This window comes from Phyllobates terribilis, unplaced genomic scaffold (genome assembly GCF_046119375.1).
Source record: "Phyllobates terribilis strain yellow unplaced genomic scaffold, ASM4611937v1 Scaffold_12__6_contigs__length_324123572, whole genome shotgun sequence".
Taxonomy (NCBI): Eukaryota; Metazoa; Chordata; class Amphibia; order Anura; family Dendrobatidae; genus Phyllobates; species Phyllobates terribilis.
The window spans coordinates 63,377,215-63,398,919 of record NW_027362772.1 but is presented as its reverse complement, the minus strand read 5'-3'; the positions used below and the strand labels follow the sequence as shown (position 1 = coordinate 63,398,919).

The 21,705-nt window shown below is 43.5% G+C and overlaps 1 protein-coding gene across 2 annotated transcripts; it reads right to left on the bottom strand.

Annotated features, from left to right (window-relative positions):
- Positions 1-594: 594 nt before the first annotated feature.
- On the bottom strand, positions 595-9,283 carry LOC141172055 (uncharacterized). 2 transcript variants are annotated; one of them, XM_073655854.1, is made up of 3 exons: positions 9,204-9,279; positions 6,816-6,957; positions 595-5,923 (listed from the first exon to the last, which is right to left on the bottom strand). In XM_073655854.1, the coding sequence occupies exon 3, from the start codon at positions 5,790-5,792 to the stop codon at positions 2,946-2,948; it is 2,847 nt and encodes a 948-aa protein (XP_073511955.1). In that variant the 5' UTR covers positions 5,793-5,923; positions 6,816-6,957; positions 9,204-9,279; the 3' UTR covers positions 595-2,945. The 2 variants fall into 2 exon arrangements, with proteins under 2 accessions (XP_073511955.1, XP_073511956.1); XM_073655855.1 differs by lacking the exon at positions 6,816-6,957 and having other exon boundaries at positions 9,204-9,283.
- Positions 9,284-21,705: the final 12,422 nt, after the last annotated feature.

The following is a 21,705-nucleotide window of genomic DNA, read 5'->3' as shown; positions in this document are numbered from 1 at the left end:
GTCCAGTCATTAAACTCACATAAATCATTTCTAAAGCATCCAAAGAAGAAAACAGGGTGAACCTCAACTCTATTCGAGCCAAGACTTTGGTCCACTTAGCTCTCTCCATGCAACATTTCTGTCTGCTATAGATCACCTATCCTGAAGAAGTCACCATTCATGGGGTTGACTAAAAAGACAGGTCATCCAGACATTCATCTTGAATAAATCACTACTTTTGCTGCATCTACAGCAGAAAACTTAGGGTAAACCTCAACTCTATTTAAGCTAAGACTTTGGTCCACTTTGCTTTCTCTCCACCACTTTTCTGCCTGCTATAGATCACCTATCCTGAGGAAGTCACCATTCATGGGTTGACCCAAACAGACATGTCATCCAGTAATTCAGCTCAGATTAATCAACCCTTCCGCTGCATCCAAGCAAAAAACGTAGAGTAAACCTCAACTCTATTTGAGTCATTACCCTGGGCCTGAGATATCTCCCCATGCCACATTTCTGCATTTCATAGGTCACTTATCCTTTTGGGGTTGACCCAAAATGACAGGTCATCCAGTCATTCATCATCTCAGATAAATCAGCCCTTCCGCTGCATCCAAACATCTTTAATATTCATCTTCTTTCCGTCAAAACACAGAAGACAATAAAGGAGTCTTCAGTTACAGGCTCATTAGCAGATTACATGTCACTGTGGAGAGATTACAGAAGAAATCTCCAAACTGTGCAACATATATTAAAGTCATGATTATTTAATGTTTACTCATAATAGAAAACACCAGGAGATTTCAGAATCAGTCACGTGTCGGCGCAGGCACGATTTGTGCTTATCTGCAGGCAAATGAACTTACAGTTAAATTCCCAGGACCCTTCACATTTCTTAGTATGCAAATGAAGAAAAGCAAAAGCCTTTGGGTAAAAGCAGAGATGAATTTCTCATTAAGTAAATTAGAATCTCGGGTTACAACAAAGATACAACCTTCTTATCATATCTCATTACTGGGATAAGGAGGAATCCCATACTATTTTCTTTGAAGGTGTCCATGCACCTAAGAGAGTATTCTAACGTCAGTCATCTCTTCTGACCGCCCCATACACATGTATCCTCGATTTGTGTTTTTAGTGGGAAGACCAGAAAATATATCTACCTCTGTAAGATGAAGACCATTTGCACTACTAGGAAACACTCAATATCACACATGGTGGACATATTCCATTGCATTAGAATAGACAACTTCCAACATTCAAGGACCAGATCCATCCCTTCGGGGTAGATAGTTTCCACCGTTGAAGGGCCAAAGAGATGTCTCATCAACGAGTTACCTCTTCAACTGCTTGTTGACGCCATCTTTAGAATAAAGGAGCCAAAACAAATTAGAGAAAGGTTGAAGAAACCTGAGAATTTTGTAGATATTGTATTGGGTGTGGGTTCCTACTGATATTACTACCAAGTGAACAGTAGAATCAAATGTTGTAATTTCGACATGTCCAATCCTTCTCTCCCTCAACAGATAATGTCAGAATATTCTCCAATGTATATTGGAACCGAAAGTTGGCTGTAGAAAAGCAAAGTTCAAACAATGGTTGATGAGGTATCTCCTCCTTTCCTCCATCTATCTCAAAAGGATCGATCCAGTCCTTGGAAGGCAAAATCTATCTGACCAAGCTTGGGTTGAGTCCACCACTATGATCTTCATTTGTCACTGTGGGATTGACTACATACGTTTCCCTACATGTAAAAATATATATTTATTGCTGTTTGGGTATTGATATAGGCATTCATTCAGAATATCTGGTGACCCAACATTGAGCTAACTTACACCCCAGAGGTATAGCTATATGGAGTTCAGAATGGTTCCAAAATACCCTCTGATACATAATTGTAATTACAGCTTTTGCACTTTGACCTAGGAGCTATAAATTATACCGGTCCACTCCACAAATGAGCAAGAGCTTGGTAGGCTGACCAGATCTGCCCCATCTTCTCCTTCATAGGTCATTTCATTTTTATACATATTTTAATATTTGGCTCCTAATTGTTATAGTTTATGGATAAAAGTTCAAGCTTCCTTTCCCAACTCTGCGGCATTATAGCAGATTTATGGTACCATCTACACAAGTCTGACTATGAAGAAAACTTCTGAGTAAATAGCATAGTAGAGATCTATTGATTTCCGTGCCCGAATGTCTATACGATTCATATATACATCAATCACACAGTCCCCTTCCTTGAGGAAATGTTGGCCATGTCATTCTCTTATAGTCCTCTGCAGGACACATATATCAATACTGTCTCCATATTAAATGACTAATTATAATTATAATGAGGTTGTTTAGGACATTAGTAATGAGTCTAACGGAGGAAGAAGGGACAGATTGTATCTACTTGCTCTAAGTGCATCTCTAAAGGGGATGTTAAAGGTGTAAATTGAGCTCCAGGGTCTCAAAGCAAAACTAGTGACACAAAATAACATGACCGATTAAAGACATCTGTCGAAAAATTGACATACGTGTTTGAACTTTTTGGCCTTTGTCGGGTGCTATCGTTAAAAAGTCAATCGGGCTGAATGACATATCTACTGCCCAACAATGGAAGCCTAGACAAGGCCACAGATGACTGCAGAGATCAATTGTGAGTTATAGCTTTAATTTAAGACTATATAGTCCAAGACAGCAAATTTCATAACTCAACCAAGTTCTTCAAGTTCCAGTAGCTCAGCTCCACTTACGTGAATGGAGCCGAGCTACAATACCAGATACAACCTATGACTTGCTCTATGGAATACATCTGATATCGGCATTATTTATTGAAATCATATGACCTCCATCCTAGAAGTGTTATCAAAAAGTCTACATGGGTTGTAAACACAACAATATCAACCAGTAAGAAGAAATTGTTTGCTATCACAACCCCTTTACAATACATTATAACTCAACAGTGGTTGGGAAGGTCAACTGGATAAAAGCCGGTCTTCATCATTACTGAATAATAAGTCGTCTTCATCATCTTCTTTCTCAGGACCTCTCAACGCCTTTCTAACTTTTGCCCAAAATAACTGTTGAGCATCTGGTTCACTTGGCCATGTGATATAAGTCTTCTTCAGCATGACCTTTCTCATTCTGTGGTAGGTGGAAAGTTCTCGTACCGGAATGTCCTCCAAAAATATGAGAACAAGAACATCCCTCATTTCGTCAAATAACTTATAGCTGGCCAACTGCATTTCTAACGAACACCACTCGCTTTGAAGATAGCTCCTGCTCACCACGCAAAGGGTCTTTCGACTGTTGTGTATGCTGTCCACAATATTGTCCACGATGTACCTACCCAGCTGAAAATCCCGATGGTGGAGGCAAAGTCGAAGTCCTTTCGAAGACGAGCATCTCTCCAGCATGGGCAGCATGGTTTCATACACCCAGTCTTCATCCCGAGTGTTATAGGACACAAAGGCATCATATTTGTAGAGGTCCTTTTTAGAGTTCCAGCGTTCATTTAGCCATGAGATAAAAAGGAAGTAATTATACTTAATACGCCAGTAGGATTTACTGAGGATGATGGGAATGATTATTAAGAGGCACAAGAAGGTGAAAGAACAGCCAAAAAGTGTTTGCTTTATAGCTTGGTCACAGACTTGCGTATCAAAGTCTAGGAAAAAATCACTACGATTATTGCTACATGTTATATTATAAGCATACACAATTTGTATGTTTGATGTATTCAACCAACTTTTGAAATCCTGGTTATCGCAAGTACATGTCAGAGGACACTTGTATATGTCAAGGTATACCAATTTGGTCATGTTATCAAATATTGATGAATTTATTTGCCTTAATCCATTCTTCGTTAGCTGAAGTCTTCTGAGATTCCTAAGGTTTTCAAAAATTCCTGGGCTCAAAGACTGTATGCACATATTTTCCAGATTCAGGTATTTTAGTTTGACTAAGTTTTTGAAAGTTTCTGGCGAGAGGTTTTGGACTCCATTACAGTCTTCTGCCAAGCTGAGATATGTTAGATTGGTGAGCTCATCAAACACATTGGATGCTAACCGGGTAAGTCTGTTTTGTCCCAAATAAAGAGCATCTAGACTATTGAGACCTGTGAAGAAACCTTTTGGAATTGCCGTTAGACCGTATGGCTGTTGATTCTGAAGTTTCAAGTCATAGACGTTACGAAGTTTTGAGAACGGAGTAACATGTATTTGGGAAGATGGGAAACGTAACATGTTCGACTCCAAATCCAAGACCTGTAAAGTTGCCTCAAGGCCACTGAACATATCTCCGGTAATCTGTCTAATCTGGTTAGAATCTAGATATAATTTTGAAAGACTTCTCATTCCAAAGAATGACTCATTTTTAAGCTGCGTAATTTTGTTTCCTCCAAGATCCAGTGTTTTCAATTTCTCCAAACTTTCAAATACTCTGTCAAAAATGACAGACACCCTGTTCTTCCGGAGGTTGAGAGTTGTAAGCTTACGTAAACCAAAAAAGTTGTTTTTGTACAAATCTGTTATCAGATTATTATCCAGGCGTAATATCCTGAGATTGCTTAATCCAGAAAAGCATTCTTTGTTCAAAAAAATTATGTTATTGATGTTCAAATTTAACACCTCCAGATTTGGCGCAAAGTTAAATGCGTAAGCCAGCACTGTCCATATCCTGTTATATCGAAAAGAGATTGTCGTCAGCTCCGGGAATATGGGCACATTGTTACAGGATGTCAAACGTTTTAAAAGGTTATGTTCGATAGTCAAAGTTGAAAAATTGGAGGGCTTGAGGAACGTTAAGCAGTTGATAGATTGAAGTCTATTGAGTGATATGTCCACCTGGACACTCGAAGGACAATTTTCCAATGTTAACTTTGGCAAAGTTGCAATGTTGTTCCGAATTAAATTCAAGTGTGAAAGCTCTTTACCTCTTAAATAGGAACACAAGGCCCTCAATTTATCAGAAGTGCGTAAATTTAATCCTGAGTAGTCGATCTTCTCTGGTGGTATTGTGGGATTCTCCAAAAATTTCAGAATGTCGAAATCAGGATTAGATGCAACAGTTAAATAGTTTGTATAACTCAGGTTAATTTTTTGCAAGGCAGCGGTGAAGATGTTATTGTAGGACAGGTCAAGATACTTGACTTTGATGAAAAAGTCTTGGTGGCATTCTAAATTTTGTAGGTGATTTTTGCAGAGGAACAAAGTGGACAAGTTGCTTGGAAGTGAATGGTCATGAACCAGGTGGATGATACCATTACTACACAAGCTGAGATTCTTGAGTTGATTCAGTGGCTGAATGGCATGGATAACATTACTGAAATTGTTCAAGTGGTTGACTGACAAGTTGAGACTTTTTAAATTAAGAAGAGGTCTAAAGACATCAGGATATATGAAGACAATGAAATTGTTTTGTAGGTAGAGATGGGTTAAGTTTCGGAGTCCATAAAAAAATCCAGAAGATAAAGTGTTTATCTCGTTATATGACAAGTCCAAAGAAATTAAGGATTCCAAGTTTTCAAAGGCGCCTGACTGAACAGTCTCCAGTTGGTTAAAGCTCACATTCAAGCTCCGAAGCTGAGATAGGTGACGAAAGCTCCCGGGAGGTAAACTTTTGATGATATTTTGAGATATAATGAGGTCCTTTGCTGTACTGCGGATATCAGACACAACCTTGTCTATGCTCAGTTCATAGCGGTTCATGCATAAGAAAGTGGTATAACTTTCATATTTCTGGATGCAGTTTCTAAACCCATAACTTGTCGTTGAGGAAATGAAAAGAGCTGCCAACTGCACGATGACCAAGGGAAGTGTCATTGTTCCTGAAAAGTTGGCCAGGAGTTCTTATTTCATCTTTCCCAGTCCTTGAAAATAGCTAAAAAATGAAGGATGAGATGAGTGGTGGCACCATATTCCACAATGATATGGACATCCTGAAGATGAGCGACCTAGAGAAGATCAGAGAGGTCATATGGGTATGATATATAACATAGTATAATCTGATAAAGCAAACATGGTCACAATGCAACTCTGGAGCATCTACCCAATATCCCTTCCAAATTGGTCAAGATTCAGGAACTGTCAGATTTCTACCTCTATTCTGAAAATCCCCATCGTATTCATAGCATAGCATGTGTACATATCGTAAAAGTTCTAGGTTCGGACAGCATGAATCAAATGACAGATTTCCTTTAATAAATATGTATATTCCCAATAAAACAACCATTAAGGGCAACATTTTCTTTTAACTCTAGATTGTGCTGTTTATCTGTTATTTTTCCTAGAAATTTGGAAATAAATTGACAACTGAGTGTTACCATTCTCCTTGCAAAAGAGGCATGTACCTACACAACCTGAAAACAGAAGCACCGATTGGACAGTGTTAGACACACCCCCAAGGAACAAAGTTCCAACTAGTGACACCCGAATGTCAATTTAGACATATATTTCTTAGAGTAATGGCATTATGGAGAGTAAATATCCTACAAAATTGTTATTTTTTGGGTTATGGGGAATATAAGTATCTTCTAACACTGACACGTCAGGACTTGAGATAAATCCTCCTAAAATTAAACATCTGTATAAAAGGAGTTCCTGTTAGTGGAGGCTGCAGGATGGATCTGTCTTTATCCGACAGATGTAGCCTGACCACATTAGAATAAAGTGGCAGCGGTGTTTGGAAAAAGTGTGATACCTGATGAAGGACCTCCAGTAATCATGAACTGATGTGGCTGTGGTTCTTGTTCCTAAATTGGGGCTGTTCCTGCTCCTGAGTGCCCCCTTCAGTAGATGCTGTAACTGTAGATACCCCAAGAATGGTGTCTTTATTCTTAGACTTACCTTAAATCATAGAAGGTTAGAGTTGTGACGAACCTCAAGTGTCATCGTGTCCAACCCCCTGTTCAACGATGGATTCACTAAACCATCTCAGACAGATGTCTGTCCAGCCTCTGAAGACTTCAATTGAAGGAGAACTCACCACCTTATGGGAGATCACATGTTTTGGCTGGGGATTTTCCTCATTAGGTAATGTCAAATACCAATAGCAACCTTTTAGATATATGTACGTAACTTTACAAGGTGACAGTGCTCAGCTATGTGAACTATGCAATCACAACAAGCGGGAAAGAAGGAGAGACCTAACACCGAACCTGGAAAACTAGTCATACAGCCTAACATTGAAAAGGGACAACCCCTATCAATATTTCCTATCATGATAACACCCCCTTCTTTGCACATGTAGAGAGCTTCTGTAAATAATGGTGCCTGTTATGGGACTCCTTACCGTAAAATTATTTAGCAAAATGGTCAACCTTTTGTAAAGTAAGAACTGTAGAAAAAAGTCATGGACCAAGTAATGTAAAGCATAGAATAGTATGGATCCATATATAGGGCAGAGATGGGAAAACCTCACCTCCCTTACCAATTTTTGTGCTGGAAACCTTCCCCCCTTTTCTCCATGAACACCACCTTGTGGGCTAATACAAAAAGGGGACACCCTTGCAAGTGCCGGGGCTCTGAGAAAGCGGGGGGCCCACTCACCATCGGGGACAAGCAGTGCTTGCAATACTTACCTCTCCCCATTCCTCCGCATCTTCGGTGTCTTCCGCGTCTTCTGGCTCTGTGACATCTCAGGGCAGAGGACGTGATGACGTCACTACAGCGCACCCTCTGTGCTGAGCAGTCACAGTGCAGAGAGTGGGAAGACCGTGAAGATACAGGACCTGCGGCCAGCAAGAAGAGGTGAGTATTTTATTATTTTTTTTATGTATGAAGCGTTACACTGGGCCTATACTGTATGGAGCATTATATGGGGCTCATTATACTGTATAGAGCATTATATGGGGCCCATACTGTATGGAGACATTATATGGGGCTCATTATACTGTATTCAGCATTATATGGAGTCCATTATTCTGTATGGAGTATTATATGGGGTCCATTATTCTGTATGAAGCATTATATGGGGGCCCATTATTCTGTATGCAGCATTATATAGGGTCCATTATTCTGTATGGAGCATTATATGAGGTCCATTATTCTGTATGCAGCATTTTTTTTATGTATGGAGCCTTATATTGGGCCCATTCTGTATGCAGCATTATATGGGGTCCATTATTCTGTATGGAGCATTATATGGGGAACATTATTCTGTATGCAGCATTATATGGGGTCCATTATTCTATATGGAACATTATATGGGGTCCATTATTCTGTATGAAGCATTATATGGGGCCCATTATTCTGTATGGAACATTATATGGGGTCCATTATTCTGTATGCAGCATTATATAGGGTCCATTATTCTGTATGGAACATTATATGGGGCCATTATTCTGTATGCAGCATTATATGGGGTCCATTATTCTGTATGGAGCATTATATGAGGTCCATTATTCTGTATGCAGCATTTTTTTTATGTATGGAGCGTTATATTGGGCCCATTCTGTATGCAGCATTATATGGGGTCCATTATTCTGTATGGAGCATTATATGGGGAACATTATTCTGTATGCAGCATTATATGGGGTCCATTATTCTATATGGAACATTATATGGGGTCCATTATTCTGTATGAAGCATTATATGGGGCCCATTATTCTGTATGGAACATTATATGGGGTCCATTATTCTGTATGCAGCATTATATAGGGTCCATTATTCTGTATGGAGCATTATATGGGGAACATTATTCTGTATGCAGCATTATATGGGGTCCATTATTCTATATGGAACATTATATTGGGTCCATTATTCTGTATGAAGCATTATATGGGGTCCATTATTCTCTATGCAGCTTTATATGGGGTCCATTATTCTGATTGGAACATTATTTGGGGCCCATTATTCTGTGTGGAACATTATATGGGGCTATTATTCTGTATGCAGTATTATATGGGGCCCATTATTCTGTATAGAGCATTATATGGGCCCATTATTCTGTATGCATAATTATATGAGGTCCATTATTCTGTATGGAACATTATATGGAGTCCATTATTCGGTATGGAGGACTATTTGGTGCCCATAATAAAGAAGTGAAACAATAAACTTTCTGTTTACTGAGATATCAAAAAGACAATGCACAGTGTCATAAACCCTATAGTACACAGCATGCATATATATATATATATATATATATATATATACACACACACAGAAAGTGCATGTGTAAATATATAACTAGATACTATATGTAGTAGTGATCTAGTAACTATAATCTTGTACCTTGTGTGATCGCTGCTCCGCCTGCAGCTCCGTCCTGTTCAGTCCGTCATCTGTCACTCTCTTTCTCTTCTGCACTGAAAATAAGGAAGTTCTGCTATATGAAGCCGACTTTCCACCTAACTACGTCTGTTTCACATTACGTACAATATAAAAAAAAGAAATAGAAAGTTCCACCTTGAAATCAAATGACATTTTAAATTTCACCAGGGTCGACAATAATTACAAGTTTGCAATGTCCTAAGAAAGTGACCGATACCTTTAAAATCCATCTTCTGAGGTTGAATGAGGTTGTCTGTTATGGTCATGACTTGAGACGAACGAATCAGTTTGTAGGACTCTCCATGACCAAGGGACAGGAGCCCACCACCTACTTACAGGCATTCTGGACACCTCTTCTAATTAGTAGACATCACACCATGCCTACAAATCAGAAAAAAATGCCAGGGTTCCAGGCGTTTTGCAGGGGTCTTACCTGGTTGACATGGACTACTACTGACCAGGTTTCGGTTCACTCATCTCTAGTCATGAGCAATGCTAGCCTTAGAGTTCTTCCGGTTTGGTAATGAGCTCACTCCCTTAGGGAGAAGGTGCAAAACGACTAAAACAGTGGTCTACAGACAGTTGTCTCTTCTTGTTGAAAGGTTTGGCTCCAAGAGGTAACGTTTCTCCTTGCAGAGAGTGACATGCAGAGATATGGAGACTTTTAAGTCACCCAAAATCTAAATTTGCAGATGACTCGCCCAGGGGGAATATGGGGGAGACTCGGTACCCGGGCCTTTACCTCCTTGGGATGTCACGGCAGTCGGCTCCCGGGCCCGTACCCTTGGGTCACTCTTTAAAAGGGGTTTTGTTAACAGTTTTTTTCTCGTGACGCCACCTGTGGTTCCCGGTAATGAGTACCGGCGCTGCGGCAGACCTCTGGAGCAGATGTTAGGGCAGCTGGATTGGTGCGGCTCTCCACAGGCAGAGCACAGCTCCAGGGCAAGGTAGTTGCAGATGGTGATGCTGGGCGTTGTAGTGCAGGAGCGGTAGTGTGGTGGAAATAACTGACAGAAACAGTGGAGTGCAGTCATCCCAGTTTACTCACAGTTCTTTAGGTTCCTTAGGTGCACTGTACAGGTGTCAGACTCCCGCGTCGCACTGCGTTTGCCAGACCAGGGGTTCAGCACTCCCTCAAGTATATCAGAAGCACTTAACGGGACCCCCTTTCTTTATGCACCTTCCTTAGCCGACTTCCCGCGCTGGGTCTTCTCCCTCCTACCCTGCGCTCCCCCACACAAAGTCCCGATCGGGTACTATGAGATCCCTCTGGGCAACCTGGAGTCCCCGGACCTACTCGGTGCCCTTCACGGCAGCTTGGGTGAGGTTGTGGCAACTGCATCATGGAAGTGCAGAAGCCTCCGGTTTTCCAGCCGAGACCTGGAGTAACACGGCTGGTCCAGGGACCGGTTCCCTTCCTGCGGCCTGATCCCTCTGACGCTTGGCAGATTCGAGCGTACGGGTGCCGTCCCGCACTCACAGTACCCCCTGGGATCCCTTCTGTTCCTAGAGCATTCCTCCCTTGCTCCCTCTTCTCTCATGGGCCTCTCTCACTAGGCCCCACTCTGGAGCAGAGCTCCTGAAGAGACTCTGCTCCCCTCCTCTCCTCTTCTCTCTCCTCACTACTTACTGCATAACTAATCAACTGACCTGACTAAGATGGCTTCTCTTTATATATCTATTCTCCAAGTGCTCCCCCGTTCTACGTCCTCCACCCACACCCACTACTGGTTCCCCCTCTCTTTGGTTCCCCCCACTCCAGTCAGGGACAGGGCAGCAGAAAAAGTGCATAATGCCCTTCCAGCTGGCAGGAGTAGTGTAGTGTTGAATGCGGGTGTTGGGGTCCCGGGGCAGTACTCCATCCTTACCTGAGAGAAGGAGATGCCACACCTCTGGATGAGGTGCAGTACCTCTGTGGCGACTGAACCCTCAGGGGCGCCACACAGACACTGTGTTTCGGTGTACTGCTCCTTGTCAGTGCAAAGTCTGAGGTCTGGTTTGGCTGTTTGAGAGGCGTCTGACCGGGGTCCAAGGGGTAACGTTTCTCCTTGCAGAGAGTGACATGTCAAGACTGGCATTCCAAGGTGGTGGAAGGTTTGGCTATAATTCATAGTTATGACTCAAGACCTTTTAATGGGTCGGATATTAACAAGCTTGGTAATAATCTACATGTGGAATTTTTTTTCCTTCTGGAGAGGTGCTAATTTGCATACTTTTTTGCCCAGTAAGCATTGCCTGACCTGAAAAACTAGCTATGACAGCTGGATAACTCCGTGAGGAGAAGCAGTACCCCCTGAGGGTGACAGCAGGGCGAAACTACACAAAGATGCGACTGAAGAATGGGGGAATGATGACGGTAATATTGTAGAGAGGGAGAATATTACACCGGTGATTGAAGAAAGAGTAATGATAGCTGAGGGAGGGGAGAAAATTATACTTGGGGGAGAGAGATTACCCCTGGGAGCGAAGTGATGTCAATAGGTAAGTATATTTTTACCACTGTGAGCATGTCTCAATCCAAAAAGGGGTAAAGTTTACATAAGCCCCACCGAAAGAAAGGCAGTCCCATATAGTTTGGCTATTCCTGAGTGGTTCTTGGGGTAGGACTTAAAGGGGTTATCCTGGAATCTGTTATTTTGTTGTCAAGTCTTCAGATCCTGGCCCCAACTCCTCCTTAACTGGTAATTTTTGTCTGTTCCTTCCTCTTGTGAGAAGGTTCCCATTCTGTATGTGTTTCATGTATATCCTGCCTATGTGTCCTCTCCTGGCTCTTTGCTGCCCACAGCGACCAATCAGAACGCAGCTTTCATTTTACCAAAGCTATTTCAAAAATGAAAGCTGAGCGCTGATTGGTTGCTATGGGCAACAGAGATAGATTCTCTGTCAGACATTACAGATAAAGGCCCGGTGGTATTTACATTGAATTGATGGGTAGGAAACGACCTGTGTAACAAATCATACCTGGTATAGAGGAGGCGAAATTATCCTGCGAGAAGTAGACATAGTCAAATTGAAAGATGACTAGGTGAAACAAAGAGGGGATATGAGTCTTAGAGTAAAAAAATCTTCATTGGTCAGTAGGCAAGAAATAGGGGACAGAGGAAAGAGATTAGTACAGGACCTGACTACAGGTTAATTGTCTGTAGTCTGTTACCATGGAGACGCAAAAAAAAAAATAGAATGCACGAAGACTACTTGCAAAGCTGCTTATTTTTCCATTCTAGAAGCACTGAAAAAATGGCTATGAAATCAGTGGTTGTAGAGGGGTTAGGGGACACCAAAATAATCCTTCATTCAAATGGTAATTGTGTAATACTTTGTTTCCCCTGTGATGGCGCTGCAGGGAAATTTTCCACTTACAGTCAGATTTGCAGGTTTAAAGATTCCAAATAATCAATGGGGATCCCAGGGATCAACTTATCATCGGGGACCTTCTAACAAAAACAAGTGATTTTTCCAAAGCAACTTTAAAAAATATTCATTCATCTTATTTTTTTTACAGTATCTAAGATTATTTTCCACTTTAACTGTTATGTTACGTTTTACAAAGCACCGAAACGATAGAGAAAGATCAAAGCTTTCTAACTATGAAAAATAATTTACCGTGAATAAATTTAGGATTCAGATCAAACATAAGAAAATGTGAAACAGCGCCACCGCCTGACCTCAGGTTGTGTTAGGTATTACAGTTCAGACTCATTCATTTCAATGGAGCCGAGCTGTAATATCAGACACAATCGATGGCCCGATTGGACCTATGCTTGCATTACTAAGTCTGCTTGATGTCCCTGTCATGGTGGTTGATTCCTAGTTATAAAGCATATTTAATTCTGTTCTGTAAGTCCCAGAAAGTTCCGGAAAATATTTAACCCTTCATGCATCCACAGCAGAAATGACAAATTAGGTTTCATTTTTCAGGATGTGAAAATAAACTTATGTTTCAGTTTCCATTTCTCCAAAAACTTTGAATAATCTGGTATAAAACTATCTATATATCTATTATCTATCTATTATCTATCATCTATCTATCTATCTCTCATCTATCTATCTCTCATCTATCTATTATCTATCTCTCATCTATCTATCATCTATCTATTATCTATCTATCTCTCATCTATCTATCTATCATCTATCTATTATCTATCTCTCATCTATCTATCATCTATCTATTATCTATCATCTATCTATCATCTATCTATTATCTATCTATCATCTATCTATCATCTATCTATTATCCATCTATTATCCATCTATTATCTATCATCTATCTATTATCTATCTATTATCTATCTATTATCTATCTATCTATTATCCATCTATTATCTATCATCTATCTATTATCTATCTATATATTATCTATCTATCATTTATCTATCTATCTATCTATCTATTATCTATCTATTATCTATCTCTCATCTATCTATCATCTATCTATTATCTATCTATCATCTATCTATCATCTATCTATTATCTATCATCTATCTATTATCTATCATCTATCTATTATCTATCATCTATCTATTATCTATTATCTATCTATTATCTATTATCTATCTATCATCTATCTATCATCTATCATCTATCTCTCATCTATCTCTCATCTATCTATCATCTATCTATTATCTATCTATCATCTATCTATCTATCTGTTTTTTTTTGTCTCATTAGTCGACCCATTTTAAAGTCACCTCTGATTTTCAATGTAAACTTCTAATGTTCTGATTATTTTTTTAGGAAGCAGAACATTGTGTGATTATAGGGTCTGATCGAGATATTAGAAGCAATAAAATCATAGCTACAAAGTCAGCCCGACCGGTGACTCATAGTCGGCTGGATGCCAATTAGCCGCATGAACCAGTTGTTTTATTTTTGCATTGTCAAAGTAACATGAGACATAAGACAACAATACCAAATACCTGGAAGCAGAAATGTCAGCAATGAGGAATGGTAATTCCAGGCTTAAACGGGGTTTCCATGACTTTAATACTGAGAGCTAATTTTTAGAATTCTAGCAATTGAAGTTACATGAGCCTAAATTTGTTAAATTCCAATAAACTTCACGTCTAAAGGGTCCCTCGATCTCCAGCTACAAGTTCCGATTTGTGTGCTAGCGATTCTTCTCACAATGAGGTCAGGTTCCCAGTAGGTCTTCACATAATCGTGGCAAGTTACTAGTTGGTCTTCACAAAATTGGGTCAGGTTTCTAGCAGGTCTTCACATAATTGGGGCAGGTTCCCAGTAGGTATTTACATAATTGGGGTAGGTTCTCAGTAGGTGTTTACATAATTGGGGTAGGTTCCCAGTAGGTCTTCACATAATTCACATAATTGGGGCAGATTCCCAGTAGGTCTTCACATAATCGGGGCAGGTTCCCAGCAGGTCTTCACATAACCGGGGTAGGTTCCCAGCAGGTCTTCACATAACCAGGGAAGGTTCCCAGTAGGTCTTCACATAACTGGGAAAGGTTCCCATCAGGTCTTCACATAACTGGGGAAGGTTTCCAGCAGGTCTTCACATAATCGTGGCAAGTTCCCAGCCGGTCATCACAAAATTGGGTCAGGTTTCCAGCAGGTCTTCACATAATTGGGGCAGGTTCCCCGTAGGTGTTTACATAATTGGGGCAGGTTCTCAGTAGGTGTTTATGTGACGCCTCTACTCTCGAAAGAGCCCTTTTAGTTTTTGAGTTTACCCTGGGTGATGGGGGACTCGGTGTCGGGTCCTGTGATGAAGAGATGGGATGTAGCCGTGGCCCGGACCCGACCCGTGCTCAGGGCCGTCACATGAAAAGGAAGATGTTGTGGGCTCGTCCGGGTTGAGTGGTTTATTTTAATGACTACGCCACCTGTGGTGCCTGGTGAAGGGTCACCAGCGCCGCTGCAGTCCGCCGAGGCCTGGTGTCATGGCTGCCTAAGTTTTCACTGCTCCCCACTGACGGAGCAAGGCCTCAGGGCAGAGGGACAGGATAGATGAGAGGTAGTAGTAGAGGGAGACGGGCGCCGCATCCCACGGTGTAGCGCAGAATAAACAGTTCAGAGGCCATAGGGGTGAACTTCCAAGGCTTTACTCACTTTAGAGATGGCAGTAGGAAGGCGACTCCCTGCTCCTCGCGGAGTCCTGCGGTCACCAGGGACGGGGGTCCGACAACCTCCGAGAAAATCTAGCATTCAGTCGCGTCCTTACACCAGAGTGTTCCTGAACTACAGACCGAAACCTTTCCTGTCTGTGTGTGTACAAATAGGCAGAGTCTCCCTCTGAGCTCCTCTCAGAACAAGGGTACGGGTGGAAGCTCCGCTCCGTCCGATACCCGGTGGGATCCTCGGCCTAACCGGGCTTTGCCGTCCAGGACGTAGAGTAGCAAGGTCGGGTGTCGGGGGCCGGTACCCCTCTTGCAGCCAGAGTCCCTCTGAATATATCAGGTTGGCGAGGACAGGTGGCGTACACCGCTCCGTCTGCATCCTGCCTGGGATCCATTTGCTGTGGAGCCACACTCTTAAGCTCCGGGCCTTCTTGATCCTGGTCCTTGGCCGGGTTGAGACATTCCTTGTCTGCAACCTACCTCTCGTCCCAAGGCCAGGGTACGAGGGCTGTGTCCCTTGCCGGTGCAGGCCCACACAGGATCTGCGCTCCCGGAGGGAGGTCACATTAGCACACAGTACATGACAGCACAGAGCAACCAAGACCGACTAGCCAGGTTGCGCCAAAAGACCGACAAGAAGAACAACGACCGAAAAAGACGACCAAGATCAAAGATGGCTTATTATTTAATATAAAAATCTAAAGTGTAACTAACTTGTAAGTCCTCCACCCTCACCCACTAACTGGTTCCTACCACTTTGTGTTCCCCAGTCTCCCTGTAACCAGGGGAGCAGCACCTAGTGCATACTAGCTCCCTCTGGTGGAGAAGTGTGGTGTTGGATGCAAAAGGTTAGGTCACGGCTATAACACTGGCCTTACCTCAGAGGAGGAACACTACACTCCATTAGAGAAGTGCAGCATCCCTGTGGCGGTCGAACCCTCAGGGGCGCCACATTTACATAATTTGGGTAGGTTCCCAGTAGGTCTTCAGATAATTCACATAATTGGGGAAGATTCCCAGTAGGTCTTCACATAATCGGGGTAGGTTCCCAGCAAATCGTCACATAACCGGGGAAGGTTCCCAGAAGGTCGTCACATAATCGGGGAAGGTTTCCAATAGGTCTTCAGATAACTGGGACAGGTTCCCATCAGGTCTTCACATAACCGGGGAAGGTTGCCAGCAGGTCTTCACATAATCGGGGCAGATTCCCAGCAGGTTTTTATATAATCAGGGCAGGTTACCAACAGGTCTTCACATAACTGGGACAGGTTCCCAACAGTTCTTCACATAATTGGGGCAGGTTCCCAGCAGATCATAACATAATTGGGGCAGATTCCGAGCAGGTTTTCACATAACCAGGACAGGTTCTCAGCAGGTTTTCCCATATTCGGGGCAGGTTCCCAGCAGGTTTTCACATAATCAGGGCAGGTTCTCAACAGGTCTTCACATAATCAAGGCAGGTTCCAGCAAGTCTTCATATAATCGAGGAAGGTTCCTACAGGTCTTCATCTGGCAGGTTCTTGGCAGGTCTTCACATAATTTAGGCAGGTTCCCAGCAGATGTTAACATAATTGGGGCGGGTACCCATCAGGTCTTCACATAACGGGGAAGGTTTCCAGCAGGTCTTCACATAATCGGGGAAGGTTCCCAGTAGGTCTTCACATAACTGGAAAAGGTTCCCATCAGGTCTTCACATAACCGGGGAAGGTTCCCAGCAGGTCTTCACATAATCATGGCAAGTTCGCAGCCGGTCTTCACAAAATTGGGTCAGGTTTCCAGCAGGTCTTCACATAATTGGGACAGGTTCCCAGTAGGTGTTTACATAATTGAGGCAGGTTCTCAGTAGGTGTTTACATAATTGGGGTAGGTTACCAGTAGGTCTTCACATAATTCACATAATTGGGGCAGATTCCCAGTAGGTCTTCACATAATCGGGGCAGGTTCCCAGCAGGTCTTCACATAACCGTGGCAGGTTCCTAGCAGGTCTTCACACAACAGGGGAAGGTTCCCAGCAGGCCTTCACATAACCGGAGAAGGTTCCCAGCAGGCCTTCACATAACCGGGGAAGGTTCCCAGCAGGCCTTCACATAGCCGGGGAAGGTTCCCAGCAGGTCTTCACATAATCGGGGAAGGTTCCCAGTAGGTCTTCACATAACTGGGACAGGTTCCCATCAGGTCTTCACATAACCGGGGAAGGTGCCCAGCAGGTCTTTACATAATCGGGACAGATTCACAGCAGGTCTTCACATAACCAGGGAAGGTTCCCAGCAGGTCTTCACATAATCGGGGAAGATTCCCAGCAGGTCTTCACATAACCGGGACAGGTTCACAGCAGGTTTTTATATAATCAGGGCAGGTTACCAACAGGTCTTCACATAACTGGGGCAGGTTCCCAACAGGTCTTCACATAATCGAGGCAGGTTCCAGGAAATCTTCATATGATCAAGGAAGGTTCCTAGCAGGTCTTCATCGGGGCAGGTACCTGGCAGGACTTCACATAATTAAGGCAGGTTCCCGGCAGGTCTTTATATAGTCAGGGCCAGGTCAAGGCACGTCTTCACATAATTGGGGCAGGTTCCCAGCAGGTCTTCAAATAACCGGGACAGGTTCCCTGCAGGTTTTCACATATTCGGGGCAGGTTCCCAGCAGGTTTTCACATAATCAGGGCAGGTTCCCAACAGGTCTTCACATAATCAAGGCAGGTTCTGGCAAGTCTTCATATAATCAAGGAAGGTTCCTAGCAGGTTTTCATCGGGGCAGGTACCTGGCAGGTCTTCACATAATTAAGGCAGGTTCCCGGCAAGTCTTTATATAGTCAGGGCCAGGTCAAGACAAGTCTTCACATAATTTAGGCAGGTTCCCAGCAGATCTTAACATAATTGGGGCAGGTTCCCAGCAGGTCTCCACATATTCAGGGCAGGTTCCCAGTAGGTCTTCAGATAATTGGGGCAGGTTCCCAGCAGGTCTTCACATATCGGGGCAGGTTCCCAGCAAATCTTCATATAATTGGGGAAGATTCCCAGCAGGTATTCGCATAATCTGGGCAGGTTCCCAGCAGGTTTTCACATAATCAGGGCAGGTTCCCAACAGGTCTTCACATAATCAAGGCAGGTTCTGGCAAGTCTTCATATAATCAAGGAAGGTTCCTAGCAGGTTTACATCGGGGCAGGTACCTGGCAGGTCTTCACATAATTAAGGCAGGTTCCCGGCAGGTCTTTATATAGTCAGGGCCAGGTCAAGGCAGGTCTTCACATAATTTAGGCAGGTTCCCAGCAGATCTTAACATAATTGGGGCAGGTTCCCAGCAGGTCTTCACATATCGGGGCAGGTTCCCAGCAGATCTTCATATAATTGGGGAAGATTCCCAGCAGGTATTCGCATAATCTGGGCAGGTTCCCAGCAGGTTTTCACATATTCAGAGCAGGTTCCCAGCAGGTCTTCACATAATAGCAGCAGGTTCTCGGAAAGTGATGACACAATTGAGGCAGGATCCCAACAGGTCTTCATATAATCAGGGCAGGTTCTAAGCTAGTTTTCATATAATCGAGGCAGGTTCCTATCAGGTCTTCATCGGGCAAGGTTCCCGGCAGGTCTTCATATAATTGGGGCAGGTTCTCAGCATGTCGTCACATAATTGGGACAGGTTCTCAGCAAGTCTTCACATAATCGGGGCAGATTCCCAGCAGGTCTTCACATAATGGGAGCAGTTTCTCTGCAAGTCTTCACATAATTGGGGCAGGTTCCCAGCAGGTCTTCACATAATGGGAGTAGGTTCTCTGCAAGTCTTCAAACAATTGGGAAGCTTCCCAACAGGTCTTCATATATTCAGGGCAGGTTCCCGGCAAGTATAGAAATAATCAAGGCAGGTTCCCAGCAAGTCTTCATATAATCGAGGCAGGTTCCTAGCAGGTCTTCATCGGTCAAGGTTCCAGGCAGGTCTTCACATAATTGGGGCAGGTTCTCAGCAAGTCTTCACATAATTGGGGCAGGCTCCCAACAGGTCTTCACATTATTGAGGAAGTTTCCCAGCAGGTCTTCACATAATTGGGGCAGGTTCTCAGCAAGTCTTCACATAATTGGGGCAGGCTCCCAACAGGTCTTCACTTTATTGAGGCAGTTTCCCAGCAGGTCTTCACATAATCGGGGCAGGTTCTCTGCAAGTCTTCAAACAATTAGGGAAGGTTCCCGACAGGTCTTCATATATTCAGGGCAGGTTTCCGGCAAGTATAGAAATAATCGCGGCAGGTTCCCAGCAAGTCTTCATATAATCGAGACAGGTTCCTAGCAAGTCTTCATCGGTCAAGGTTCCAGGCAGGCCTTCACATAATTGGGGCAGGTTCTCAGCAAGTCTTCACATAATTGGGGCAGGTTCCCGACAGGTCTTCACATTATTGAGGCAGTTTCCGAGCAGGTCTTCACATAATCGGGGCAGGTTCCCAGCAAGTCTTCAAATAATCGAGGCAGGTTCCTAGCAGGTCTTCATCAGGTAAGGTTCCAAGCCGGTCTTCACATAATTGGGGCAGGTTCTCAGCAAGTCTTCACATAATTGGAGCAGATTCCTGACAGGTCTTCACATAATCGAGGCAGATTGGCAGCAGGTCTTCACATAATGGGAGCAGGTTCTCAGCAAGTCTTCACATAATGGGGGCAGGTTCTCAGCAAGTGTTCACATAATTGGGTCAGGTTCCCAGCAGGTCTTCACATAATGGGAGCAGATTCTCAGCAACTCTTCACACAATTGGGGCAGGTTCCTTACAGCTCTTCATATAATCAGGGCAGGCTCACGGCAAGTCTTCACATAATCGAGACAGGTTCCCAGCAAGTCTTCATGTAAACGAGGCAGGTTCCTAGCAGGTCTTCATCAGGTAAGGTTACCGGCAGGTCTTCACATAATTGGGGCAGGTTCCCGACAGGTCTTCAAATAATCAGGGAAGGTTCCCAGCAGTTATTCACATAATGGGGGCAGGTTCTCAGCAAGTCTTCAGATAATCGAGACAGGTTAATAGCAGGTCTTCATTGGGGCAGGTTCCCAGCAGGTCTTCAAATAATTGAGATAGGTTTCCGGCAGGTCTTTATATAATCAGGGCTGGTTTCCGGCAGGTCTTCACATAATTGGGGCAGGTTCCTGGCAGGTCTTCATATAATCTGGGCTGGTTCCCAGCAAGTCTTCATATAAACGAGGCAGGTTCCTATCAGGTCATCATTGGGCAAGGTTACGGGCAGGTCTTCACATAATTGGGGCAGGTTCCCAGCAGGTCTTCACTTAATCGGGGAAGGTTCCCAGTAGGTCTTTACTTAACTGGGACAGGTTCCGATCAGGTTTTCACATAACCGGGGAAGTTTCCCAGCAGGTCTTCACATAATCGGGACAGATTCACAGCAGGTCTTCACATAACCAGGGAAGGTTCTCAGCTGGTCTTCACATAATCAGGGAAGTTTCCCAGCAGGTCTTCACATGATCGGGGACGGTTCTCAGTAGGTCTTCACATAACCGGGACAGGTTTCCAGCAGGTTTTTATATAATCAGGGCTGGTGACCAACAGGTCTTCACATAACTGGGGCAGGTTCCCAACAGTCTTCACATAATCAAGGCAGGTTCCAGCAAGTCTGTATATAATTAAGGAAGGTTCCTAGCAGGTCTTCATCGGGGAAGGTTCCTGGCCGGTCTTCACATAATTAAGGCAGGTTCCCAGCAGATCATAACATAATTGGGGCAGGTTCCGAGCAGGGCTTCACATAACTGGGACAGGTTTCAGCAGGTTTTCACAAATTCAGGGCAGGTTCCCAGCAGGTTTTCACATAATCAAGGCAGGTTCCAGCAAGTTTTCATATAATCGAGGAAGGTTCCTAGCAGGTCTTTATATAGTTAGGGCCGGTTCAAGGTAGGTCTTCACATAATTGGGGCAGGTTCCCAGCAGATCATAACATAATTGGGGCAGGTTCCCAGCAGGTCTTCACATAACTGGGACAGGTTCCCAGCAGGTTTTCACAAATTCAGGGCAGGTTCCCAGCAGGTTTTCACATAATCAAGGCAGGTTCCAGCAAGTCTTCATATAATCGAGGAAGGTTCCTACAGGTCTTCATCGAGCAGGTTCCTGGCAGGTCTTCACATAATTTAGACAGGTTCCCAGCAGATCTTAACATAATTGAGGCATGTTCCCAGCAGGTCTTCACATAATTGGACCAGGTTCTCAGCAGGTCTTCACATATCGGGGCAGGTTCCCAGCAGATCTTAACATAATCGAGGCAGGTTCCTAGCAGGTCTTCACATAGTCGAGGCAGATTCCCAGCAGGTCTTCGCATAATCGGGGAAGGTTCCCAGCAGGTATTCACATAATCTGGGCAGGTTCCAAGCAGGTTTTCACATATTCGGAGCAGGTTCCCAGC